The sequence below is a fragment of the Odontesthes bonariensis genome, chromosome 8 (assembly GCF_027942865.1).
Source record: "Odontesthes bonariensis isolate fOdoBon6 chromosome 8, fOdoBon6.hap1, whole genome shotgun sequence".
Lineage (NCBI taxonomy): Eukaryota > Metazoa > Chordata > Actinopteri > Atheriniformes > Atherinopsidae > Odontesthes > Odontesthes bonariensis.
This window is the reverse complement of record NC_134513.1, coordinates 30,391,869-30,413,790: the sequence shown is the minus strand read 5'-3', so window position 1 is coordinate 30,413,790 and position 21,922 is coordinate 30,391,869. Positions and strand designations below refer to the sequence as shown.

Sequence of the window (21,922 nt, the reverse complement as noted above, 5' to 3'; positions counted from 1 at the left end):
AGGAACTTTGGAGCAAATGGGAACAAACTGATAGAAATGGAGATCAGGTTCACTGTTTTATTGAAGGTTAAAGGCACAAAAACATGGTGCAGTGATGTTTAATGGAATCATGGTATCAAACTTCTTTAAAGAGTCGACAGCAGCAGAACTTGTTACTGTGACTTGTTGTGTTTGAATATCTCAGTCAGTCCAAACATTACAGAGCCTTAGAAAAGTGTTGGAACCATCCAGAGGTGGACTGATTGATCAGTTTGGCTGATTAATGGATGCTGATGGACGCTTTGACTAACTATCAGAATCAGTCAGGTATTCTGGCAGTCAGGATTTAACCCCCCTGTCAGCTGACGTCCTGGCTCTCAAAGCAGGTCAGCAGCAAAAGTTTGAAAGTGAAAAAACGGATCAGAAGGTGGAAAAAAGTTCAGAATCTGACAGAAAGTGTGAATCTGTAAACAGAAAACATCTCAAATATGAAGAAATTAGACTAAAGTGGAAATAAAACACCATGAAAGAAGAATGAACTTTACATTCAAACTGAAATAAACATCTGCTGCACTTTTTTTCACTTTGAATCTGTTTTTTTGTTCCTCAGAGAAACTGATGAAGCTTCATGTTTCTTATCTGCTGTTTCTCAGCCTGCATTCACTCACATGCTGCTCACAGCAACTCTGAGCTCTTACTGAATAAAACAGCTGGGAACAGCTCCCACACAGCCAGCAGGGGAACAGAACAGCATGTATCTGCAGTGATGCAGCAGTCCCTGCCTCCCTCCTTCATGGCAGCTCAGTGATCATCCTTTGTGTCTGTGTTGGGCTCACCTGCACAGGGTCGCAGCACTTCACCTGTTCAGCTTCTCTTTGGCTGCACAGCTATCAAACACTGACTCTGCTCCATGTTTTCACACATTTCTCACCTGATGGAAAGCTGCTCACACACACTCACAACCTCCTTCCATCTGCTGTTACCTAGCAACAAGTTAGCTCACAGCTTTTCTTCCATCCATCGTCCAATCATGTTATTCTTCTTCTGATAAACTCTTCTTTGTGTTTTCCTCACAGTCACTAAATGTCAGCATCACTTTCAGTTTGACTTGACATTGTGTAACAGAGGGAATTATTGATAGAATTCATGAAATAAAGCTCAACTGAAAGTGATTTCCTTTCAGTTATCAGTGGGAGAAGCTTTTTGGCTGGATTTTGTCATCATGAATGAATCTGACTGAAGATAACTGCTGCTGTGATGAAAGCTGCTTTCTAACCAAGTCAAAGATTGTTCATTTCCAACAGTGTTGGAGGGGAGTTTGTTAGTATCAGCTGATTAACGGGCTTTTGGAGTTTTGCTGCTCCAAACTGTTGTTATTGTTTCAGCCAGAAATATTCACCAACTCTGGAGCTCTAGAAGCATCAGCCAGTAATTCTAGATTTGTTTCTGTCTGACAGATTCACTGTGTTTTCTCATTATTTAATGAATCATCATTTCATCAACTAAACCACTGAAGAAGAAAACAGACTTTACCATGAAGACCAGCACAACTTTCACATCATATTAATCTGAACAAACAACTAAAACATGGTGTCTGACCTCAGAGTCTTCAGTCCACAGTGAGGACTCTGCAGAAAGCTGCACAGCTCCTTCTCTGCAGAGTCACTGATGGTGTTCCAGCTCAGGTCCAGTTCTGTCAGATGGGAGGGGTTGGACTTCAGAGCAGAGACCAGAGAAGCACAGCTGATCTCTGACAAACGGCAGTTCTCCAATCTGAACAAAGAATAAAACATGTGAGCTGAAGCCAACAGGATGCAGGTTAAAACAGTCAAACAGAACAAGTGAAAAAGAGCTCTCATTAATATTAATGACAACATGCTGCTGCTTCAAAGACGGAGTGACTTCAGCTCTTAAACTCTGCCAGCTCCACCAGTGGCTCCATCCATACAAACTCATGTTGTGCAGCCAAATGATTCAAGTTTCAAAGAAAACAAACATGTCAGGAGGAACTTTGGAGCAAATGGGAACAAACTGATAGAAATGGAGATCAGGTTCACTGTTTTATTGAAGGTTAAAGGCACAAAAACATGGTGCAGTGATGTTTAATGGAATCATGGTATCAAACTTCTTTAAAGAGTCGACAGCAGCAGAACTTGTTACTGTGACTTGTTGTGTTTGAATATCTCAGTCAGTCCAAACATTACAGAGCCTTAGAAAAGTGTTGGAACCATCCAGAGGTGGACTGATTGATCAGTTTGGCTGATTAATGGATGCTGATGGACGCTTTGACTAACTATCAGAATCAGTCAGGTATTCTGGCAGTCAGGATTTAACCCCCCCGTCAGCTGACGTCCTGGCTCTCAAAGCAGGTCAGCAGCAAAAGTTTGAAAGTGAAAAAACGGATCGGAAGGTGGAAAAAAGTTCAGAATCTGACAGAAAGTTTGTGAATTTGAAAAAAAAAACATCTTAAATATGAAGAAATGAGACTAAAGTGGAAATAAAACACTATGAAAGAAGAATGAACTTTACATTCTAACTGAAATAAACGTCTGCTGCACTTTTTTTCGCTTTGAATCTCATTTTTTGTTCCTCAGAGAAAGTGATGAAGCTTCATGTTTCTTATCTGCTGTTTCTAAGCCTGCATTCACTCACATGCTGCTCACAGCAACTCTGAGCTCTTACTGAATAAAACAGCTGGGAACAGCTCCCACACAGCCAGCAGGGGAACAGAACAGCATGTATCTGCAGTGATGCAGCAGTCCCTGCCTCCCTCCTTCATGGCAGCTCAGTGATCATCCTTTGTGTCTGTGTTGGGCTCACCTGCACAGGGTCGCAGCACTTCACCTGTTCAGCTTCTCTTTGGCTGCACAGCTATCACACACTGACTCTGCTCCATGTTTTCACACATTTCTCACCTGATGGAAAGCTGCTCACACACACTCACAGCCTCCTTCCATCTGCTGTTACCTAGCAACAAGTTAGCTCATAGCTTTTCTTCCATCCATCGTCCAATCATATTATTCTTCTTCTGATAAACTCTTCTTTGTGTTTTCCTCACAGTCACTAAATGTCAGCATTACTTTCAGTTGGACTTGACATTGTGTAACAGAGGGAATTACTGATAGAATTCATGAAATAAAGCTCAACTGAAAGTGATTTCCTTTCAGTTATTAGTGGGAGAAGGTTTTTGGCTGGATTTTGTCATCATGAATGAATCTGACTGAAGATAACTGCTGCTGTGATGAAAGCTGCTTTCTAACCAAGTCAAAGATTGTTCATTTCCAACAGTGTTGGAGGGGAGTTTGTTAGTATCAGCTGATTAACGGGCTTTTGGAGTTTTGCTGCTCCAAACTGTTGTTATTGTTTCAGCCAGAAATATTCACCAACTCTGGAGCTCTAGAAGCATCAGCCAGTGATTCTAGATTTGTTTCTGTCTGACAGATTCACTGTGTTTTCTCATTATTTAATGAATCATCATTTCATCAACTAAACCACTGAAGAAGAAAACAGACTTTACCATGAAGACCAGCACAACTTTCACATCATATTAATCTGAACAAACAACTAAAACATGGTGTCTGACCTCAGAGTCTTCAGTCCACAGTGAGGACTCTGCAGAAAGCTGCACAGCTCCTTCACTGCAGAGTCACTGATGGTGTTCTCACTCAGGTCCAGTTCTGTCAGATGGGAGGGGTTGGACTTCAGAGCAGAGACCACAGAAGCACAGCTGATCTCTGACAAACGGCAGTTCTCCAATCTGAATAAAGAATAAAACATAAAGAGTCGACAGCAGCAGAACTTGTTACTGTGACTTGTTGTGTTTGAATATCTCAGTCAGTCCAAACATTACAGAGCCTTAGAAAAGTGTTGGAACCATCCAGAGGTGGACTGATTGATCAGTTTGGCTGATTAATGGATGCTGATGGACGCTTTGACTAACTATCAGAGTCAGTGGATTTTGAGGCTGATGGTTGGGAGACCTCCCCCATCTCCAGCAGGAAGCTACAAAGCTGAAGTCAAGGAGGAGTCAGAGTGTTAAGTTCAGTGTTTCCATTCAGACTTTAAACATCCCAGCTTCCATCAGAGTCTCATGATTTAGAAGCAGACAGAAACACAGCACACAGCAGCTCCACTGAGAGACTCATCTTCAGGAAATCCAAACACTGGACTAATGAGCAGATCAGTACAGATGCTCGCTACCAAAGCAGAAACTAAAAGATGGATCTTCTGCTGTTATCGGCTCATCCTGTTTTGTTACTGATGATCTCAGCTCAGCAAAGAACACCATGTGAGCAAAGCATCTTCTCACACTGACAGTCAGCTGTTTTGCCGGAGTGAACAGGGCAGACCTCTAAATAAGGCATTCTCTGTCTTCATTTCACCAATACTTTAAGACCAATGACTGAATGAACGCGTACTATTGCACTGTTAGCTCAGAGCTGCCATGCTGTTGTTATTTGGGGCTATCGGGGGCTTTCTATACACGCATCTCGTGGCGCTGCACGCGTCGATGACGTCATCCCACTGTATTGTCTAAGCCCGGTTCACTCCCGTTATATGGATATACGCGGATCTCGAGTGATATAAATAGTGTCCGAAGGACGGCGACTTTCACCAAACTGTTATCGGTGAGTAGATGAACGTATTTTATGCCAGAAATAAAGTTCAGGTTTAAAAAAACGAACTTCCCCTTTAAGGCCCTCGGCCTCTGGAGAAGTCACTCAACCTCCCTCCTTCATGCAAAGTCGAGTGTGTCATCACCCAGCAAGGATTGGCTCTTTTGGCCCTTCTGCCCTAAATTCCTCAGGTTTATCTGGTCTTTTTAATCCCCTTGGTCACTCAATAAGCCTTTAAACTCCAACTTAGCACGTGGAAATATTTCATGTTCCTCTCCTCTAACCCTAGCCGAGCGGGGCTCTGTAGCTGCAGCCTTTGTGTGTCACTCTGCAGACCGCCATGCTTTCTGTAGGACTGACAGACCTTTCTTCCAAGAAATGAATACATAAAGGACAACTTGTTTTTCTCTTATATTGACTCACTTTAAAAAGTTTCCACAGAGAAGTACATTCCACCCGTCCATGATGTCATCCCACTGTATTGTCTATAGAGTTTAAAAAGCTTAAACTGCATTTTGGTTATTTATTTATTTATTTTTAAAGTTTCATGTTCATGTTCAAAATGGAAAGCAAAACTAAATCTACACTTCAGGACGTACTGTGATAGAAAAAATCTGATCCTTTTTGCTCATATAATCATTTCTACTTCTGTGTAACTGCTTATGTTGACGCATGCATGAGATTAATAGCTGCACTCGGGAGATCACCACTGGCCGCACTAAGAACTGAGTGTCCCACAGCCTGGGCGGTATCAACACCACTATCTGCTCCCAGCAGGACAGAAGGAAATGTCTCATGCATAGATGCAAGCATCCGTCTTCTCTGCCCTATAAAAGCTTCCTGAGAACTCTGCATCTCTGAACATTTGCATCATAGCTTCTGTATGTAAACGTTCCCTTACTGCAGGATAATTAATGTCCTCTGCTTTTGAATTTCAGACAGTATTCCTGAGTATTCTTATTCATTTTCCTGACATACTGAAAACATGCAGTCATCATGACTCTGAGGAGTCTGGGGAGGAAATATCTGATAAAAACATCAACATTTCTGTGGACTGTGGGGAGCTGTTTTTGGACAGCTTCTAGATTTAGTCTGATAAAAAGCTGTAAAATGTCCTTTTTTGTTCCATTTTAATATTAGGAGTCAGACTTGGTGAGCAGTACAGCTTGCAGATCCTGATTTTAGTCATCTACAGACATCTGTTAATAAAAGTCACTTGGACATGAGTTTTTCCCCAGTGTGTTCAAACATGTCTTATTCACTTCCAGTAACACTTAGAAGGATCCTGTGTGTTTGGGAAATACATTCAGCTTCTGATTCACTAAAGGATTATGTAGCTTTGTTGCCCGTTAAATGGCAGCAAACCAGAGGCTGCACATCTGTCTAATTCACAGTCGCCTTCACAAAGGGTCAGGTTCACCTCAAACCCAATAACCATACAGATATCATCACTCTGTTCCAGTGCAGTGTGTCCACATTTAAAGGAGGTTTGATGCTCACATTTAGAGGAAAAAACAGCTCATATTTCTGTAAAGTAGTTTACTTTGGGTATGTGATGGATCTGTGTTTCAGGACAAATCTACAGGAATGGAAAGGAGTAAAAGAGCACTTTGGTAATTCTTTAAACTGTGTGCGTTATATTACATTATCAGAGTTATTTAAGCCAGATAATCAAAAGGCAGAACAGATCAACCTGTTTCAGTGATCAAGGTACCTGGAAGCTGTTTTTAATCCATTTAAGCCAGAATTATATCAGCTCTCAGCTGAAAAGGTCATGAATCCTTACCTGAGTTTTTCCAGTCTGCAGTTTGGACTCTTCAGTCCAGCAGAAAGCTTCTTCACTCCTGAATCCTGCAGGTTGTTGTTACTCAGGTCCAGTTCTGTCAGGCTGGAGGACTGGGAGCTGAGAACTGAGGACAGAGCTGCACATCCTTCATCTGAGAGGTTACAGCCACTCAGGCTGAGGAGGGAATGAGATGGAAGGAAATAACTCGATCCATTAATCCATCAAACTACATTTGAATTTCATTAGTGGAAGAATTCTGTTTCCCTATTTGTTTCTGTTTATATGTCTATGGACATAAACTAAAAACATAAAATAAAAGAAGCTAAATAGAGTTTATTTCTCTGTTAATAAGTAAAGAATGTATTTAAAAAGAAATATATCTATGTTTGTACGTACAGAGCTTTCTTGGAGGCTTTGACCACTGGCAGCAGCCTCAGAAGAGCCTCCTCTGAAGCAGAGTATTTCTTCAGGTCAAACTCATCCAGATCTTTTCCTGATGACAGTAAGATGAAGACCAGAGCTGACCACTGAGCAGGAGACAGTTTATCTGTGGAGAGACTTCCTGAACTCAGGGCCTGTTGGATCTCCTCCACCAGAGAACGATCATTCAGTTCATTCAGACAGTGGAACAGATTGATGCTTCTCTCTGCAGACAGATTCCAACTGATCTTCTTCTTGATGTAATCGACTGTTTCCTGATTGGTCTGTGAGCTACTTCCTGTCTGTGTCAGCAGGCCTCGTAGGAGCCTCTGATTGGTCTGCAGGGAAAGACCCAGGAGGAAGCGGAGGACCAGGTCCAGGTGTCCATTTGGACTCTCTAAGGCCTTGTCCACAGCACTCTGATGGAGATGTTTTAGACCTTGTTTATTGAACCATTTAGGCCTCCAGGGGGTTGTTTGCTGCTTCAGCAGGTTGAGTCCAGAGTTGATGAAGGTCAGATGGACATGAAGAGCAGCCAGAAACTCCTGAACACTCAGATGGATGAAGCAGAACACCCCTCCCTCCTCTCTAAAGATCTGTGTGAACACTCCTGAGTACACTGAGGCTGCTGAGATATCGATGCCACACTCTGTCAGGTCTGATTCATAGAAGATCAGGTTTCCTTTCTGCAGCTGCTTAAAAGCCAGTTTTCCCAGAGACTCAATCATCTCCCTGCTCTCTGGACTCCAGGGTGGATCTGTCACAGCTCCTCCATCATACTTGAGCTTCTTCACTTTGGCCTGAACCACCAGGAAGCGGATGTACATCTTAGTCAGGGTGCTGGGCAGCTCTGCTCCCTCTCTGGTTTCCAACACATCCTCCAGAACTGTAGCAGTGATCCAGCAGAAGACTGGGATGTGGCACATGATGTGGAGGCTTCGGGATGTCTGGATGCGGGAGATGATCCTGCTGGCCTGCTCCTCATCTCTGAATCTCTTCCTGAAGTACTCCTCCTTCTGTGGGTCAGTGAACCCTCTGACCTCTGTCACCATGCCAACACAGTCAGGAGGGATCTGATTGGCTGCTGCAGGTCGTGTGGTTATCCAGAGGCGAGCAGAGGGAAGCAGGTTCCCCCTGATGAGGTTTGTCAGCAGCACATCCACTGAGGTGGGCTCTGTAGCATCAGTCAGGGGCTCCTCGCTGTGGAAGTCCAGAGGAGGTCGACACTCATCCAGACCGTCAAAGATGAACACAACCTGGAACTCTTCAAAGCTGCAGATTCCTGCTTTTTTAACTTCATTAAAGAAGTGATGAACAAGTTCCACCAAGCTGAACTTTCTCTCTTTCAGCACATTCAGATCTCTGAAAGTGAATGGAAACATGAACTGGATGTCCTGGTTGGCTTTGCCTTCAGCCCAGTCCAGAGTGAACTTCTGTGTTAAGACTGTTTTCCCAATGCCAGCCACTCCCTTTGTCATCACTGTTCTGATTGGTTCTTTTCTTCCAGGTGGGACTTTAAAGATGTCTTCATGTCTGATGGATGTTTCTGCTCTGCCTGCTTTCCTGGATGCTGCTTCAATCTGTCTGACCTCATGTTCATCATTGACCTCTCCGGTCCCTCCCTCTGTGATGTAGAGCTCTGTGTAGATCTGATTCAGAAGGGTTGGCTTTCCTGCTTTAGGAATCCCCTCAAACACACACTGGAACTTCTTCTTCAGAGCAGACTTGAGTTTGGGTTGACACCTGTGAAGAAGCTCTGAATGACAAAATAGAAGATAAGAAGATTTCCTGTTACTGAGCAGCGTAGGGAGCGTAAATAGAAAGAAAATAAAGTCTGAAATGACGTGCCTTTAAAGCTAAATTTCCCTCAATCTCTGATGAGACACTTATCTTAGTTACAGTCATGAATATAAGCTATTATTGCAAATGAAAGACACAAATAATTTCGATGTTTTTGTCCCTATCAATTCATTCTAACACTCAGTGTAGATGGGGAGGATCACATGTCTGCAAAACCTATAACAAAACAACTTGTAACAGTTTGGTGTAAAGCATTTGGAGTTGTGAATCACACACCCAACTCAAAGCTCTCAGTAAGGGAAGCAACTCAAGGCCTTGCCTCAGAAAAACCAGAACACAACTATTCCACAAACTACCAACCATAACAACCATAAGAACAACACAAACCAAGAAAAACAAGAAGATAATCCCACTAAAAACACTCCAAGTGAAAAAAATAAATACATCAAAACAATTTTGAGCAACTGCAGAAGATCCTCGACACCAAACTTTACTGCAAACCCTACATTCACCTGCTGCTGCACAGGTGGAGCTTCCTTCTGAAACACACATCCAAACGCATCTTGAAATCACAGATTCTTTGCTACAAACACATTAGCAACCATAACCCTGTTCAAAACCCTCAGAAAACAGGCTACTCCAGACATTTCCTAACATAAACCAAGAGGTACACCCTCAGAAAATACCACTGAAGAGCATCTCCCAAACACATCTGTCTCCCACTTCTACCGAGGTTAAAGATGGACTCCACTGTATCTATCATGCCTCACAGATGCAGCTACTACACAAACTAATGTGGAACTGAACTGGTGTTGGTTCAAGTCTGTAAAAATGACACTGCTCTCCTACTAATGGCCCTCTCTGACCTCATGAGACAATCCCACAGCTTCACTCTGTAACCCATTCATTTCAACAGCTTGCATTGTGTAATGATGGTTTGTCGCTGTGCAGGAAAAGTGCACGTCAAGGCAAAAATGGAGGACAAGCTGGTTGTGTGGGTGAATTATTGGCGATGATCCCTCCTGCACCCACAGAATCACTGTCAGTGCAGCGGTGCATTGCAACATAGATGGGAACAGGACAGATTAACCCTCCTTATTGAGTACAAATAGCCTACAATACATAACACCCAATAGCTTCCTGCCTGCCTGCCAACAACAAAATAATGTGTCTATTTTGCTCTGTAATTTGCAACCAGTGTGCTGATCTAAGGCTAAGCACATGTCACACTTGGTCTTAAAGGGCCCTAAGGGATGTCAGCTCTTTAAGAGATGTTTAAATTATTAGTCCAAAAGACTAATTCGGTCAATATAACTGAATATAAAAATATAAGCCCTTATAACAGAAGTATGTGGCCTTACCTTTTTGTGCTGATGGGCCAGACAACAAACGCAGCTGAGAGGAAAGTGTAGGGTCTAATTTTTGAAGATGTTCCACCATCTTCCTGCTGGCTTCCTCTCCTTTTCTTCTTACATCATCGATGAGTCTTCGTGCCTTATCTGCTCTGTTCTGGTTCTCCTCGATTATTGCTTCTTTCTCCAAATCATTGAAGACACGATCTGCTAAGAGGGCATCAAGCAGCTGCTTGAGGATTTCTGCTGGCACCCTCTCCACAAACTCCATTCGTATTCTGTTGAGTTTGCTCTCTGCAAGGTGTCATAGACATGAACACGAATCTCACTTTTCAGTAAATGTTGTTGAAATGTAAAACTAATGCGTGTGAATCATGACTACTTCAGGGGTCCATGTACATTTTCAAAGCTGACAGTCAGTGATGAATGATGTCATGAACATAGCTTTCATTGTGCTTTGTTGATCATATGGCTGTGAGGCTCAGGGAAGAGGAGCTCGCTTTGTGTGGAAGATTTCCCAAAAAGTGTTTCTTCCTAATATCACACACCCAAACCAAATGAGAAAATGGGACCAGGGTGTTAAACAATATTTTAATGACATAAAAGGTTGAAAGTCAAGGTATTCCAAAAATTGGGGTAAATCACAAGAAGAGTGCTTGTGATTTTATGAACCTTCCAGGCTGTCAGAGTCATTGCTGTTGTCCCTGTTTCAGATCAAAGATAACTTGATCAGAAATGGTTTGTTCTATATTTAACCAGATGGTTTTTGATGGGTGGGTCTGTTTGAAGATACATTAAAGCTAATGCTATAAAGTAGTGATGAAAATCTGAAGTATTTTCAAAATAAACACAATTAGAACTAAAACATTTTTAGACTTTTGTTTCCAAAACCAAAATGAAAACTTGAATAATTTGTGCAAAGTTTATATCTATCTGCCATTAATATCCTGACAGCTGCACATAAAGCTCTGAACTTAATAAGCAGCAGAGTTCGCTCTGACAGTGACCAAAAATAATGTAGAGATTCAATGACCAAATCAAAGTTCATTTTAATCTGACGTATACTCTCTGATATGAAGGCTGATGTGTTCGATCAGATATCAGCGGGATAGAACAGGCTTCTATACTTGTTTCTGGTTATTCTGGAGAAGACATCACCTAAAAACTCATTCTACATTCTGTTTAATGATGGCATCAAACCGATGGCAGGCTGCAGAGATCTTTAGATTAAAGGAATTTAAATCACATAAGACTGTTAGGCACTTATCACCATGGTAACTGGTGTTTTCCCTTACATATCATGTCTCTGCCTCTGTCTCTATCTTTCGGAGCCTCTCTTTGCATAGTTTCCAAAACTTGTGAATTATGGATTTGGCCAGCTGGTCTCTCAATGCAATTGATGAAATTTTCTCAACAAGAAGACAGGGTTTGGGGGAACCCTCTAGTCCAGACGGGACATTTTTCTCCGGATACACAATGGACTCCTGGGAGTTGAGGATTGTATATCTGCCAATAATAATGTCAGTCGAGGATGTCAAAGATGTGTACAAAATTGGATTTTTGATAACAGGCTTTCTGCTTTTTGGAGTTGGCGGTTACCGGTTATTATGTAAAGAAGATGCTCTGCTCTTTCTGCCCCCCCTTCCCTGAGAACATCTGTGGACCTGCTCTGAACTGTACAGGCTGGTTGATAAGCTTTCCATCCTGTTATCAAAGACAATGGCCTCTGAGACAGTGCTTTCACGGACTTACTTACTTACACACACATATCCACACAAAAACATATCCGCTTCTGACACCACCTCCACCTCCCCTACTTGCTACTCTGTCTTTGTTTCACTCTGCCTGTTCTGAGGTTTTTTCTCCTCCTCTCCCCTAATGTGCTATTTCTTCTGTCATTCTACCCTGATCTTATTAATGCTTCATTAGGAGAACTTAGTCACATTCAAATGTCTATTAAGACCTATTATCACTGTATAAACCTTAATATTTCCTCTCAGATGAAAGTTTTTTATCCAAGTTCCCATTAATTTATAGACCATTGAACAGCTTTTTAAATGATTCCTCTTAGAGGAAAGCTTATCCATGTTTCTGATCTTATTAATACTTCACTAGGAGAAAAACTTAGTCATATTCAAATGGTCTATTAAGACCTATTACCACTGTATCAACCTTAATATTTCCTCTCAGATGAAAGTCTTTTAAAGATTTGTTATCATTCATTATATCAACCGTTCTGTTATTAGCTATATTTTTAAATGCCTCCTCTTAGAGGAAAGTTTATCCATGTTTGTTAGTTTACTCAAATTACCTGTTATATTTATATCAATCCTACTGTTAGCTAAATTTACTTTTGCTCTGTTATAGTTATACCAATCCTACTGTTAGCTAAATTTACTTTTGCTCTGTTATAGTTATACCAATCCTACTATTAGCTAAATTTACTTTTGCTCTGTTATAGTTATACCAATCCTACTGTTAGCTAAATTTACTTTTGCTCTGTTATAGTTATACCAATCCTACTGTTAGCTAAATTTACTTTTGCTCTGTTATAGTTATACCAATCCTACTGTTAGCTAAATTTACTTTTGCTGTGTTATAGTTATACCAATCTTACTATTAGCTAAATTTACTTTTGCTCTGTTATAGTTATACCAATCTTACTGTTAGCTAAATTTACTTTTGCTCTGTTATAGTTATACCAATCCTACTGTTGGAGCTATTGGACTTCTTTTCTTTGCCTGTCTACGAAACCCAACCCCAATCCAGTAGTGGCACTATTCAAAGGATGTTTGATGTGACAAACAATTGCCACTACACCTACTATTAGCTAAATTTACTTTTGCTCTGTTATAGTTATACCAATCCTACTATTAGCTAAATTTACTTTTGCTCTGTTATAGTTATACCAATCTTACTGTTAGCTAAAATGTACTTTTGCTCTGTTCTGTATTTCTGTGTTTGATTTTTCCTGATTGTTGTTTTTGTGTTGTAAAGCACTTTGGATCGCCTTGTTGCTGAAAAGTGCTACATAAATAAATTTCACTTCATCAGAATTGTGACTGACAGGTGACCTGTGGGGTGTTGTACCCTGCCTCCTGCCCACTGCTGCAGTTGTATTAAAGGGACAGTTCGCCTCTTTTAACATGAAGCTGTATGACATCCCATATTAGCAACATCATTTATGAACATGTTCTTACCCCCTGCTGAGTCCTGTGAGCCGAGTTAAAGCCTTGTTTTGGCGTTGATGAAGGTAGTCCGGCTGGTTGGCTGGGGGCACAAAAATAAAGCGTTTTGCTTCTCAGAACAATATGCGTTCAACAGAGTAATACATTTGCATCACAAAATCGTTAGCCAGAAAAAGTCAGACCTCACAATTGCTTGGCGCTATTTCTCTCTCCCTTTGTATCACTGCCTGCTGTGTAAACTGTGCAGACCGAAGTGCAGAGCGAGCACTCCCCTCCTTCCGAGCAGTAAACACCGTAACAGGTCCGGCTATCGCCAAGTGGCTGAACGCATTGTTACGAAGAGAGGCAAAAATAGCGCCAAGCCATTGTGAGGTCTGACTTTTTCTGGAGGGACGATTTTGTGATGCAAATGTATTACTCTGTTGAACGCATATTGTTTTGAGAAGCAAAATGCTTTATCTTTTAAACCCCAGCCAACTAGCCGGACTACCTTCATCAACACCAAAACGAGGCTGGAACTCTGCTCACAGGACGCAGCAGGGGGTAAGAAAATGTTCATAAATGATATTGCTGATATGGGATGTTACACAGCTTCATGTCAAAAGAGTCGAACTGTCCCTTTAAGGGTTTATAACGTAGTTAAAAAGTCTAACAGTCGCTGCTAACTGAAGGCTGAAGGAACCACACAGAAACAACCGGAGCTGTGATTGGTCAGTTTGAGGATCATGTGTCTTACTGGTGTCTACATGCAGAAACTGTTGGACTCCTACCTGCTGAAGGAGGTGGAGCTGCCTGGGTTGGAGGGTCCTCCAGGTGCTCCACAGGTGTCTCCATCTTTGCTCTAAAAGAGAAAAAGAAGTCGGAAAGTTCTCTATAATGCAACAAAAACTAATAAAACTGATCCAAAAGTAAATTACTAAGTACGTAACAAGAGTGTGTGTGAAGAAGGTTTAAAATATTTCACCATGAAGCTAATCTGAGTAACTTTCAGCTTCAGTTTACTTCAGAGGCTGTCTTTCAAGAGCTGAATGCAGTCCAGACTCTAGTCTTGGCTCAACTGGTGGTTCATATTCAGTGTTTCTGGGTTAGAAAATATGAAGCTGGTGACAGAGCTTGGTCCGGATGCAGGTTGAAGTTTAGGTCCATCACCAGCATCATGAGAAGTTTGTTGCTGTTCTGGTTTTTACCACAACACTTAGCTTTTTTTTTTTTACTGTGAATAAAGGTGGTTTGGTGATGTGAGTGCTGAGCTCTGACATGGAGAAGAGTCATGGACAGTTAGAGATGGTCCTCTCACCTCTGAGCTTTGCTCTGGCTCTCATGTTCCCCACACAGAGAGGTTTTAGTGTCCTCACACTGATCCATGCTGCTGAACTCATATCAGCTCACACACACTTTCTACCTTCATCTGCAGAGGAAACAAATCATTCATCTGCACATCAACTCAAAGCCTCCTTCCTTTTAAGGGTTAACATGTTGTTGAATAACTCTTTTATCATTAGTAGGATCTACTCTTTCATTCTCAACCATTCTAAGACTTTAGATTTCCATCACCAGGAGCAGCTCTTTACAGAATCTTTATGCTTTATGCTTTATGCTGCCCCTGATCTTTAACATCTCCTCTAAACTGACTTTTAGACACTTCAGAGTTTCTTTTCCTGCTGACACCTGAAAACAGCAGCATTTGTACTCTGAATGTAATGAATAGATATCAACAACAGAAACTAAAGGATTATGTTAAAGAATGATTTCAGTCTGAATGTGAAGTCTGACTGAAAAAGCGATAGAATCCCACATGGCACGTTCTGATTGGTCCAACTGGATCCTGCAGCAAAATGCAGGAAGTGAAAAGACTGAACCACGATGAACTCTTCACATCTTCATACATACATTGCATCACAGTTTCATAACGGAAGCTCTGACAGGAAGCTGCTCTTTCTGACTTTAAAGGTGGAGACGACACTTTGATTCCAGGAAATAAAAACATGAAGCAGTTTGTTTGTGAAGGAAACAAACAAAAAAAACATCAGCCGATCATCATGTTGATTGATTCCAGTTCATTAGTAATCTGATAATCATGTAGATTTGTCTTCAAACACAAACTGATCAAAGTTTGTTCTGAAATAAGAAGTGAACCCTTTTCTCCAACATTACAGAGCAGAAACAAACAGGAAAGTTTGAACTTACAGATTGTTCAGAGCTGAAGTAGAAACACCAGAAATGAACAGCGTTCAATGGTGGAACTCCTGATGTTATGTGTGATGTGCGGAGGCTTCGAAGTGCGTGTGTTGAAGGCTTGCTTCATTTAGGGGAGGAGCCGAAAATGATGACGTCCAAAGCTTCACTCCCCGGCTGTACCACATTATTTCTTAATAGAAATTAATAAAATCTCCCCTGTTTTGTACATTATTGTCCAAGTTCCACAAGCACTTTCACTGTCCTCTGCCTGGCATTTTACTAAAGTGACAGAAAAACATACACAACCTGACATATCATATGATACTACCTTCCTGGGAGAATTTACACACACAATACATTAAAAAATATTTCATTATACACACATGTGATAATTCATGTAGAGAAATATATTTGGTAATACATCCTCTGAAATGTACTTTTTAGTCTAAAAGTACAAAGTAACCTGTTGAAGGGAAATTCCAGCAGCTCTGTGAGTGCAAAGCTAACGGAACCTCACATCATCGCCTTTATTCAACCAGGAAGTGTCTCACTGAGATCAGAGAGCTAATGCAAGAGAGTCCGGATCATCATCTGATCTGAGGAATCTTAAATCTCTGTGATTTTAAACTGCATGGATGAAGAAGAAATTACTGAAAATAATCTACACTGTCAACACATTTGCCCTGATTCCTTTCTGCAGCCGACAGCTTCAAACAGTTAAACACGGTGATGGGTGGGGACTAACCTCCCGCTCTGAATCTGCTGTGTGCACTTTCATCATGTCATTAGTTACTGGCTCTGCCTGTCACAGACGCCGCGCTCAGTCTCTTCTTCTCTCCTTAGTTATTTGGTTGTGTCCCGTTACTGTCCCATCCATGTAGGCAGAACTCAGTCCAAATGTTGGGAAGGCTCACAGTGATGGAACAGAATAGGTCTGTTCGCTGATAATCAGCATAAGATATACCAAAACCAGGGTTTAAACTGGGATTTGTTCTGTGCAAGAGCTCTGTAGCTTTAGTGCTGCTCCAGATGCACCAGATGTGTGCAGGTAGGCTAAAAACATCTGTCATCATGTGACAAACAGTGAACACATCAAGGTGACATCTCTCTGGTCTGCACACCAATCATAGTCATCCTGGATGCAGCTGTCTGTGTGTAAAACTGATACTAATAAACTGTTAGAAGTCCTCTCTCCTGTGTATATGCATCAGCTCCAACAGTGGTGTTGTCATGGTGATGATGGGATGAGACATGAGTACCACAGTTTGTCATATTTACAGTAAACTGGAGTGGATTTATCTTGATTTATCTATTGTCAGGAAAAACAAAATAAAACCAGTTACAAAAATAAGATCATAAAGCAATAATTGGAGCCACAGCTGACATCATAAGTGCAGTGTCAGCAACACACTGACAGCAGCTCCTCCTCATCATGTGAGCTTCAGGGGATTCTCACTATCTTGTGTCAAAATACAGATAACAAGTAACCCTTGGATGCATGAACGACCGATACCTACACTCTTCTATGAGTGGGGTCAAAAATGACCCCAATTAGAATCAATGTGTTTTTGCAATGAATTTAAAAAATGTCTTTCATTTTGGTTAAAGGTGATTATATTTATTGTATTTGAGTCAACAAAAAACTGATTTTACATTTAACAAGTTTATATATAACTTTTTTTTTACAAGAAATAACATCAAAAATCTTAAAAAATTATTAGAAATAAGCCAATGACATAACAAGAAATGAATAGAAATGAAACTGAAATGATGGAATACCTGATGACAGCTTTACAGTCATCTTTGGTCAATTAATAACACAAATATGAGCTCTTGAAAGAGTTTTATGTAACATTGTTTGTGTATTTGTAGGTCATTTGATTTGATATTTCAATTGCATTTTATCATATTCACCTTTTTTCCACAGACTGTTTTCCCCGTGTACCAACACGTTTTAGTACTGAATTATCAGTGTTTCCATCCAAAAGTATTTTATATTCAAAGATAAATGATTGAAGAAAAAAAGAAAAGAAAAGAAAGTTCAGCCAATAAATATTAATGAGCAGTGTGTGTAATTGTTTCGGAGGTATATTTCATGCAGGTACTTTTTTCCTTATTTTAACAAACTTGGCCCTATAAGTAGACCATTCTGATTATACAAAATTGGGAAATGTTTACATCAATTTCTGAAGAACGTCTGAATTACACACTTGAAAATCGGGTGTGCCAAGAATTTTGACCGTATGCTATGTGTTTTTCAGCTCTAATTAAAGGCAAAGTTTTCGCACACACCACCATGAACATAGTGTAAACAACCCAACAACAGACGATGAAGCACGTGTGAGAAATTAATGGATGGATAGACCTTTCCAAAAAAAGAACCCAAACCAAAAGCGTGGACCTTTGCTCTGGACAATGTCAGGGTATATTGAGGATCAACATCTGTGTTGGACAATGTGGATTTATGTGTTATAACGACTTAATGCATGTTTGAAACTGAGGCTGATTTTATCTGAAACACACATGAAACTGATGGTTTCTCATCACCTTTTGCCTTTATTTAACTGATAAACAGGCCCAAGCCCCTGGATCCTTTCCATAAGGCGTTTGGTGGAGCAGAGAACTGCAGGTGTCCCATGATACGCATCTTAAAGGATAAGACCGTTTTTTTGACATTGGGCCCTTGATTTCACATTATAACATGATGTTCTACTCACCCCTGCTTGTTGTTGAACATTTGGAGCTGTTCCGAAGATATTGGAGAGGCGTCTGGCTGCTCTCTTGAGATATTCGGCCAGGAAACGGTTTCCTATGGGCAAGCTTATACAGGCACAAACTATGCTGTTTATAATTTATTAATTACTGTACACTAGCACTGATAACGTGGAGGTGCGTCGCTTACTTAAAAAAATCCGGGTTGCTAATTTTGAATTTTAGCCGAATGAATAAATAGGCAGCAGGTCTGTGGGCTGCCTGTGGCAGTAGCAGACAGGACGTCAGTAACACCCACTTTACGACAAAAAAATCTAAATTACAATAACCCGGATTTTTTTTAAGTAAGCGACGCACCTCCACGTTATCAGTGCTAATGTACAGTAATTAATAAATTATAAACAGCATAGTTTGTGCCTGTATAAGCTTGCCCATAGGAAACCGTTTCCTGGCCGAATATCTCAAGAGAGCAGCAAGACGCCTCGCGAATATCTTCGGAACAGCTCCAAATGACCAACAACAAGCAGGGGTGAGTAGAACATCATGTTATAATGTGAAATCAAGGGCCCAATGTCAACAAACCGGTCTTATCCTTTAAGCCTGGTTACATGCATTCATACACCTGATGAAAACAAAGCAGCCGTCACTCCCTTCGATAGCTCAGTTGGTAGAGTGGAGGACTCTAGGTGCCCAATAACAGACATCCTTAGGTTGCTGGTTCAATTCTGGCTCGAAGGACATGCCAAGCTTATGTGTACAGAGGCCCTGCAGGCCTCCTCCATTAAACCTTTCCAAGCTGTTGGAAGGGCTCTTTTTCACAAGACTCTGCCGCTCTCCTTTTCCATTTCTGAAGGGCTAGTGGCACAATGGATAATGCGTCAGAGTACACATCAGAAGATTCTAGGTTCAACTCCTGGCTAGCTCAGCACGCAAGCTTTAGCTTCCGACGTCTCTCAGCTCTCCCACTGCTGCATAACAGGAACTCATGAAACCTTCTTCACACGACTCCCTGAGTATCCCAGCACACTTATGCCCCAAAGATGCCACACACCGTGCCGTCTTGCAGCTCCAAAAGGAAACTTGGTCTTCCATCTATATCTCTCCTGACAATGCTTTTGCTCCAAACAGAAAAAAAAAACCTGCCTGAAAGCCACATGCAGCAGAGCTAGATATGATATCCTTGGGATTTGAAGGTGTTTTGAATCACATAAATGCGGAAACCCACACACAACCAAACAGGACAGCCTGCTGTGATCGTAGAGTGGCTAGTAGGCAAGGCAAGTGTAACCGGTGGTGTTTATCTGCACCCTGCGTTGTGATTATTTTTGACTGATTACCACACGGACACAGGACCCGAAGTTTTCATCGGAGGCGATCTCCGTTTATTTTCTGGAAACTCTGGAAATATGTACGGCACACACAGATATGCAATGAGAGGTATGCCCCGTTACAGCGTCTCTCCCATCAAGTGCAGTTGGCAAAAGGGGAGAGGTTAGGGCGAGGGGTGGCTTATAAAGGGAGGTGCTGCACTCAAAGAGACCCACAGGTACAAGGACAAAGGAGAACACTCCCACATGACAAATATGGGGCACACACATAAATTATAACGTTTTAAACATATTTTGGGTAATTATATAAAAAAGAAATATACATCAACATGTCAACAGTGTTATATACACTGCATAACTGTCTCTGTTACACTCTCCCCCCTAGAATTACACAAAATACAGAGGAGTGTAAGAATCCGCACACATAAACATTGGCCACAAAATCACACAAATATTAAAAAATGTAAAAAAAACAGCAGAATAAGCTTCCTATGTAAAGGATAAGAGAATCAGAGTACTGCTTGGCGCCTAGCTGGAACACATGAAACTCCACAGACAAAATGAGATGTCTTATACACCTCACATATGCAGGCCAATCTGTGTGGGTACATGAGAGTCACTTCATCATCACTACAGTGACTGATATACATACAACTTGTAACTTGGAAAAAAAAAAAAAACTTAAACAACATATGTTCAAAACATATTACTGAAATTTTCACACATGAATAACAGCACTGGGCCCTGGTTCAACCCCAAAAACAGATTCAAGTTGCATCATAGACTCAATGAAACGACACACTGGCTTTATGACTCTGCCTATCCGAGAAGTAAGGCGATCATCCCCAACTAGAGCTAGCAGAGAATTGGGTTGAACCACCAGTGGCTGTGACAAGGGAACAGGCAATGGGGCTGAGGACTCGGCAAGAGGGGTAGGACCATCCAAAGGAAGGGAAACTGCCATAGAGGGAGATACAGGATAGTCCAACCCAGCCAAACCACTGATGGAGGAATGCTCATGGACCCACGAAGCAGTGCGATTATCATCCCAGGCAACAGCACTGGTGAGGGAACCAACGGGGGATGGCTCAGCTGACATAGCTGCAGCATCCAACGCCGACATCCCAGTGTCATGCCAACCAGTTGCAGGAGGATCACTGGCTAAACTAGTAGCACGATCGGACCCAGAGGCAGCATCACCATCCAAGACCACATCAAGGCGAAGGAAGTTTAGCTGGAGCAGCAGGTTACGATGGACAACGCGTTCACGCCCCTCGTGATCTCTGATTCGGTAGATATGCAAGCGGGACATACGCGCCATGAAAATGGGGTAAAGTGGATGTGCATCCTTCGTCCAACCAGCTGAAGTGGTAGATGTCCAGCTTCAAGACCAAGTCTGGCTACCCACCAAATCGCTGCTTGAGCTTGGTCTGCCCAGTGCCCTCCCGACAGCAGTCATAGTCCACATAGAGAATTGAGGTGGAGCCACACCTGCATCAGTGTACCTCTGGATGAGGCTAGCTGCCATTCGGTCCAGGGCAGGACCCTCTTGAGCTGTCAGAACACTGATGAGGATCTGGCCCACCTCATTTCCAACAGATGTCAGCCACAAAGCTGTCCCCTTTGCTAACCCTGACAGCTTCTTTGTGATCTGTAATCACACAGAAAAGACAGCGAGTGATGCTTGATTATCTATATATGAAACATTACTTTCATATTTCAGGTCCATACTACTACTAATGGTTTATTTTCAATTATTTTAATATTAAAAATGTAAAAACAGTTACCTTTTTGGTGGAGTCCATCTTCAAGATGCCGCCATATGTGGACGTTATGCTGGCTTTAACGTGGTCCAGCCTGCCCAAGATATCCCTGCCATAAACAGCCAACATCCACCTGTGGGAGGGGATCGTTTCAGGCTCAGGGGGCTCCTGAAACCTCACAGGGAGCAAGCTTGGCTGGGAGGTGAAGTCGGTATCTCCGTGCCTGCACCGAGATACCGGCAAATACGCTTCAGCCACTCCTCGCTATGGCTCTCCCGCAGCTGCCTCACTAGGCAAGAAGCAGTGTTGTTTTCGTCAACGATGACGATGACGAAATCATTTTGTTGATGCCACTTTTTTTCATGACGATAACGAGACGGTGACGAGATAAACATAGCTCTCTGATGACGAAAACATGACGAGACGTGTGTGAGTTTTCGTTGACGAGACGAAAATGGACAAAAATGTTAGTGGGTGATCTGTCAGACGTTTAAAATGCATGACATTTCTGCTTATTGTGTGTGTCAATTAAAACCTAAAAATTATCTGCTGCTGCCTACAGTAAGGCTGCTGCATTCTATCCTTGTTTGGTCACGCCCACCACCTGGCGTACATCGCTCAACGTGCTTAACACTGTTGTTACTCATCAGACAATGGACCATGATGGCGGCGGCAGTTTCAACACAGGGGCTTGGTGGTCGCAAACGTAGAGACGACATATGGGTGTATTTTAAATATAACCCAGCAGATAATAAAACGGAGTGTATTGTGAAGGAAGACGGTGACAAATGTGGCCAAAA

General features: G+C 41.8%; 2 protein-coding genes across 4 annotated transcripts in view; one reads left to right on the top strand and one right to left on the bottom strand.

Moving 5' to 3' along the window:
* The window catches only part of LOC142385541 (protein NLRC3-like), a 197,274-nt gene that overhangs the window by 67,332 nt on the left and 108,020 nt on the right, over window positions 1-21,922 (top strand). The gene's annotated exons all lie outside the window — the stretch shown is intronic.
* LOC142385907 (NLR family CARD domain-containing protein 3-like) overlaps window positions 1-21,922 on the bottom strand; it is a 43,739-nt gene that overhangs the window by 2,415 nt on the left and 19,402 nt on the right. The window contains exons 2-8 of the mRNA XM_075472590.1: window positions 14,439-14,549; window positions 13,912-13,982; window positions 9,963-10,247; window positions 6,778-8,557; window positions 6,382-6,555; window positions 3,563-3,736; window positions 1,579-1,752 (exon numbers count right to left, since the gene is read on the bottom strand). Coding sequence (XP_075328705.1) covers window positions 1,579-1,752; window positions 3,563-3,736; window positions 6,382-6,555; window positions 6,778-8,557; window positions 9,963-10,247; window positions 13,912-13,982; window positions 14,439-14,506 — 2,726 coding nt within the window. The 5' untranslated portion in view covers window positions 14,507-14,549. The remainder of the gene's footprint in view (window positions 1-1,578; window positions 1,753-3,562; window positions 3,737-6,381; window positions 6,556-6,777; window positions 8,558-9,962; window positions 10,248-13,911; window positions 13,983-14,438; window positions 14,550-21,922) is intronic.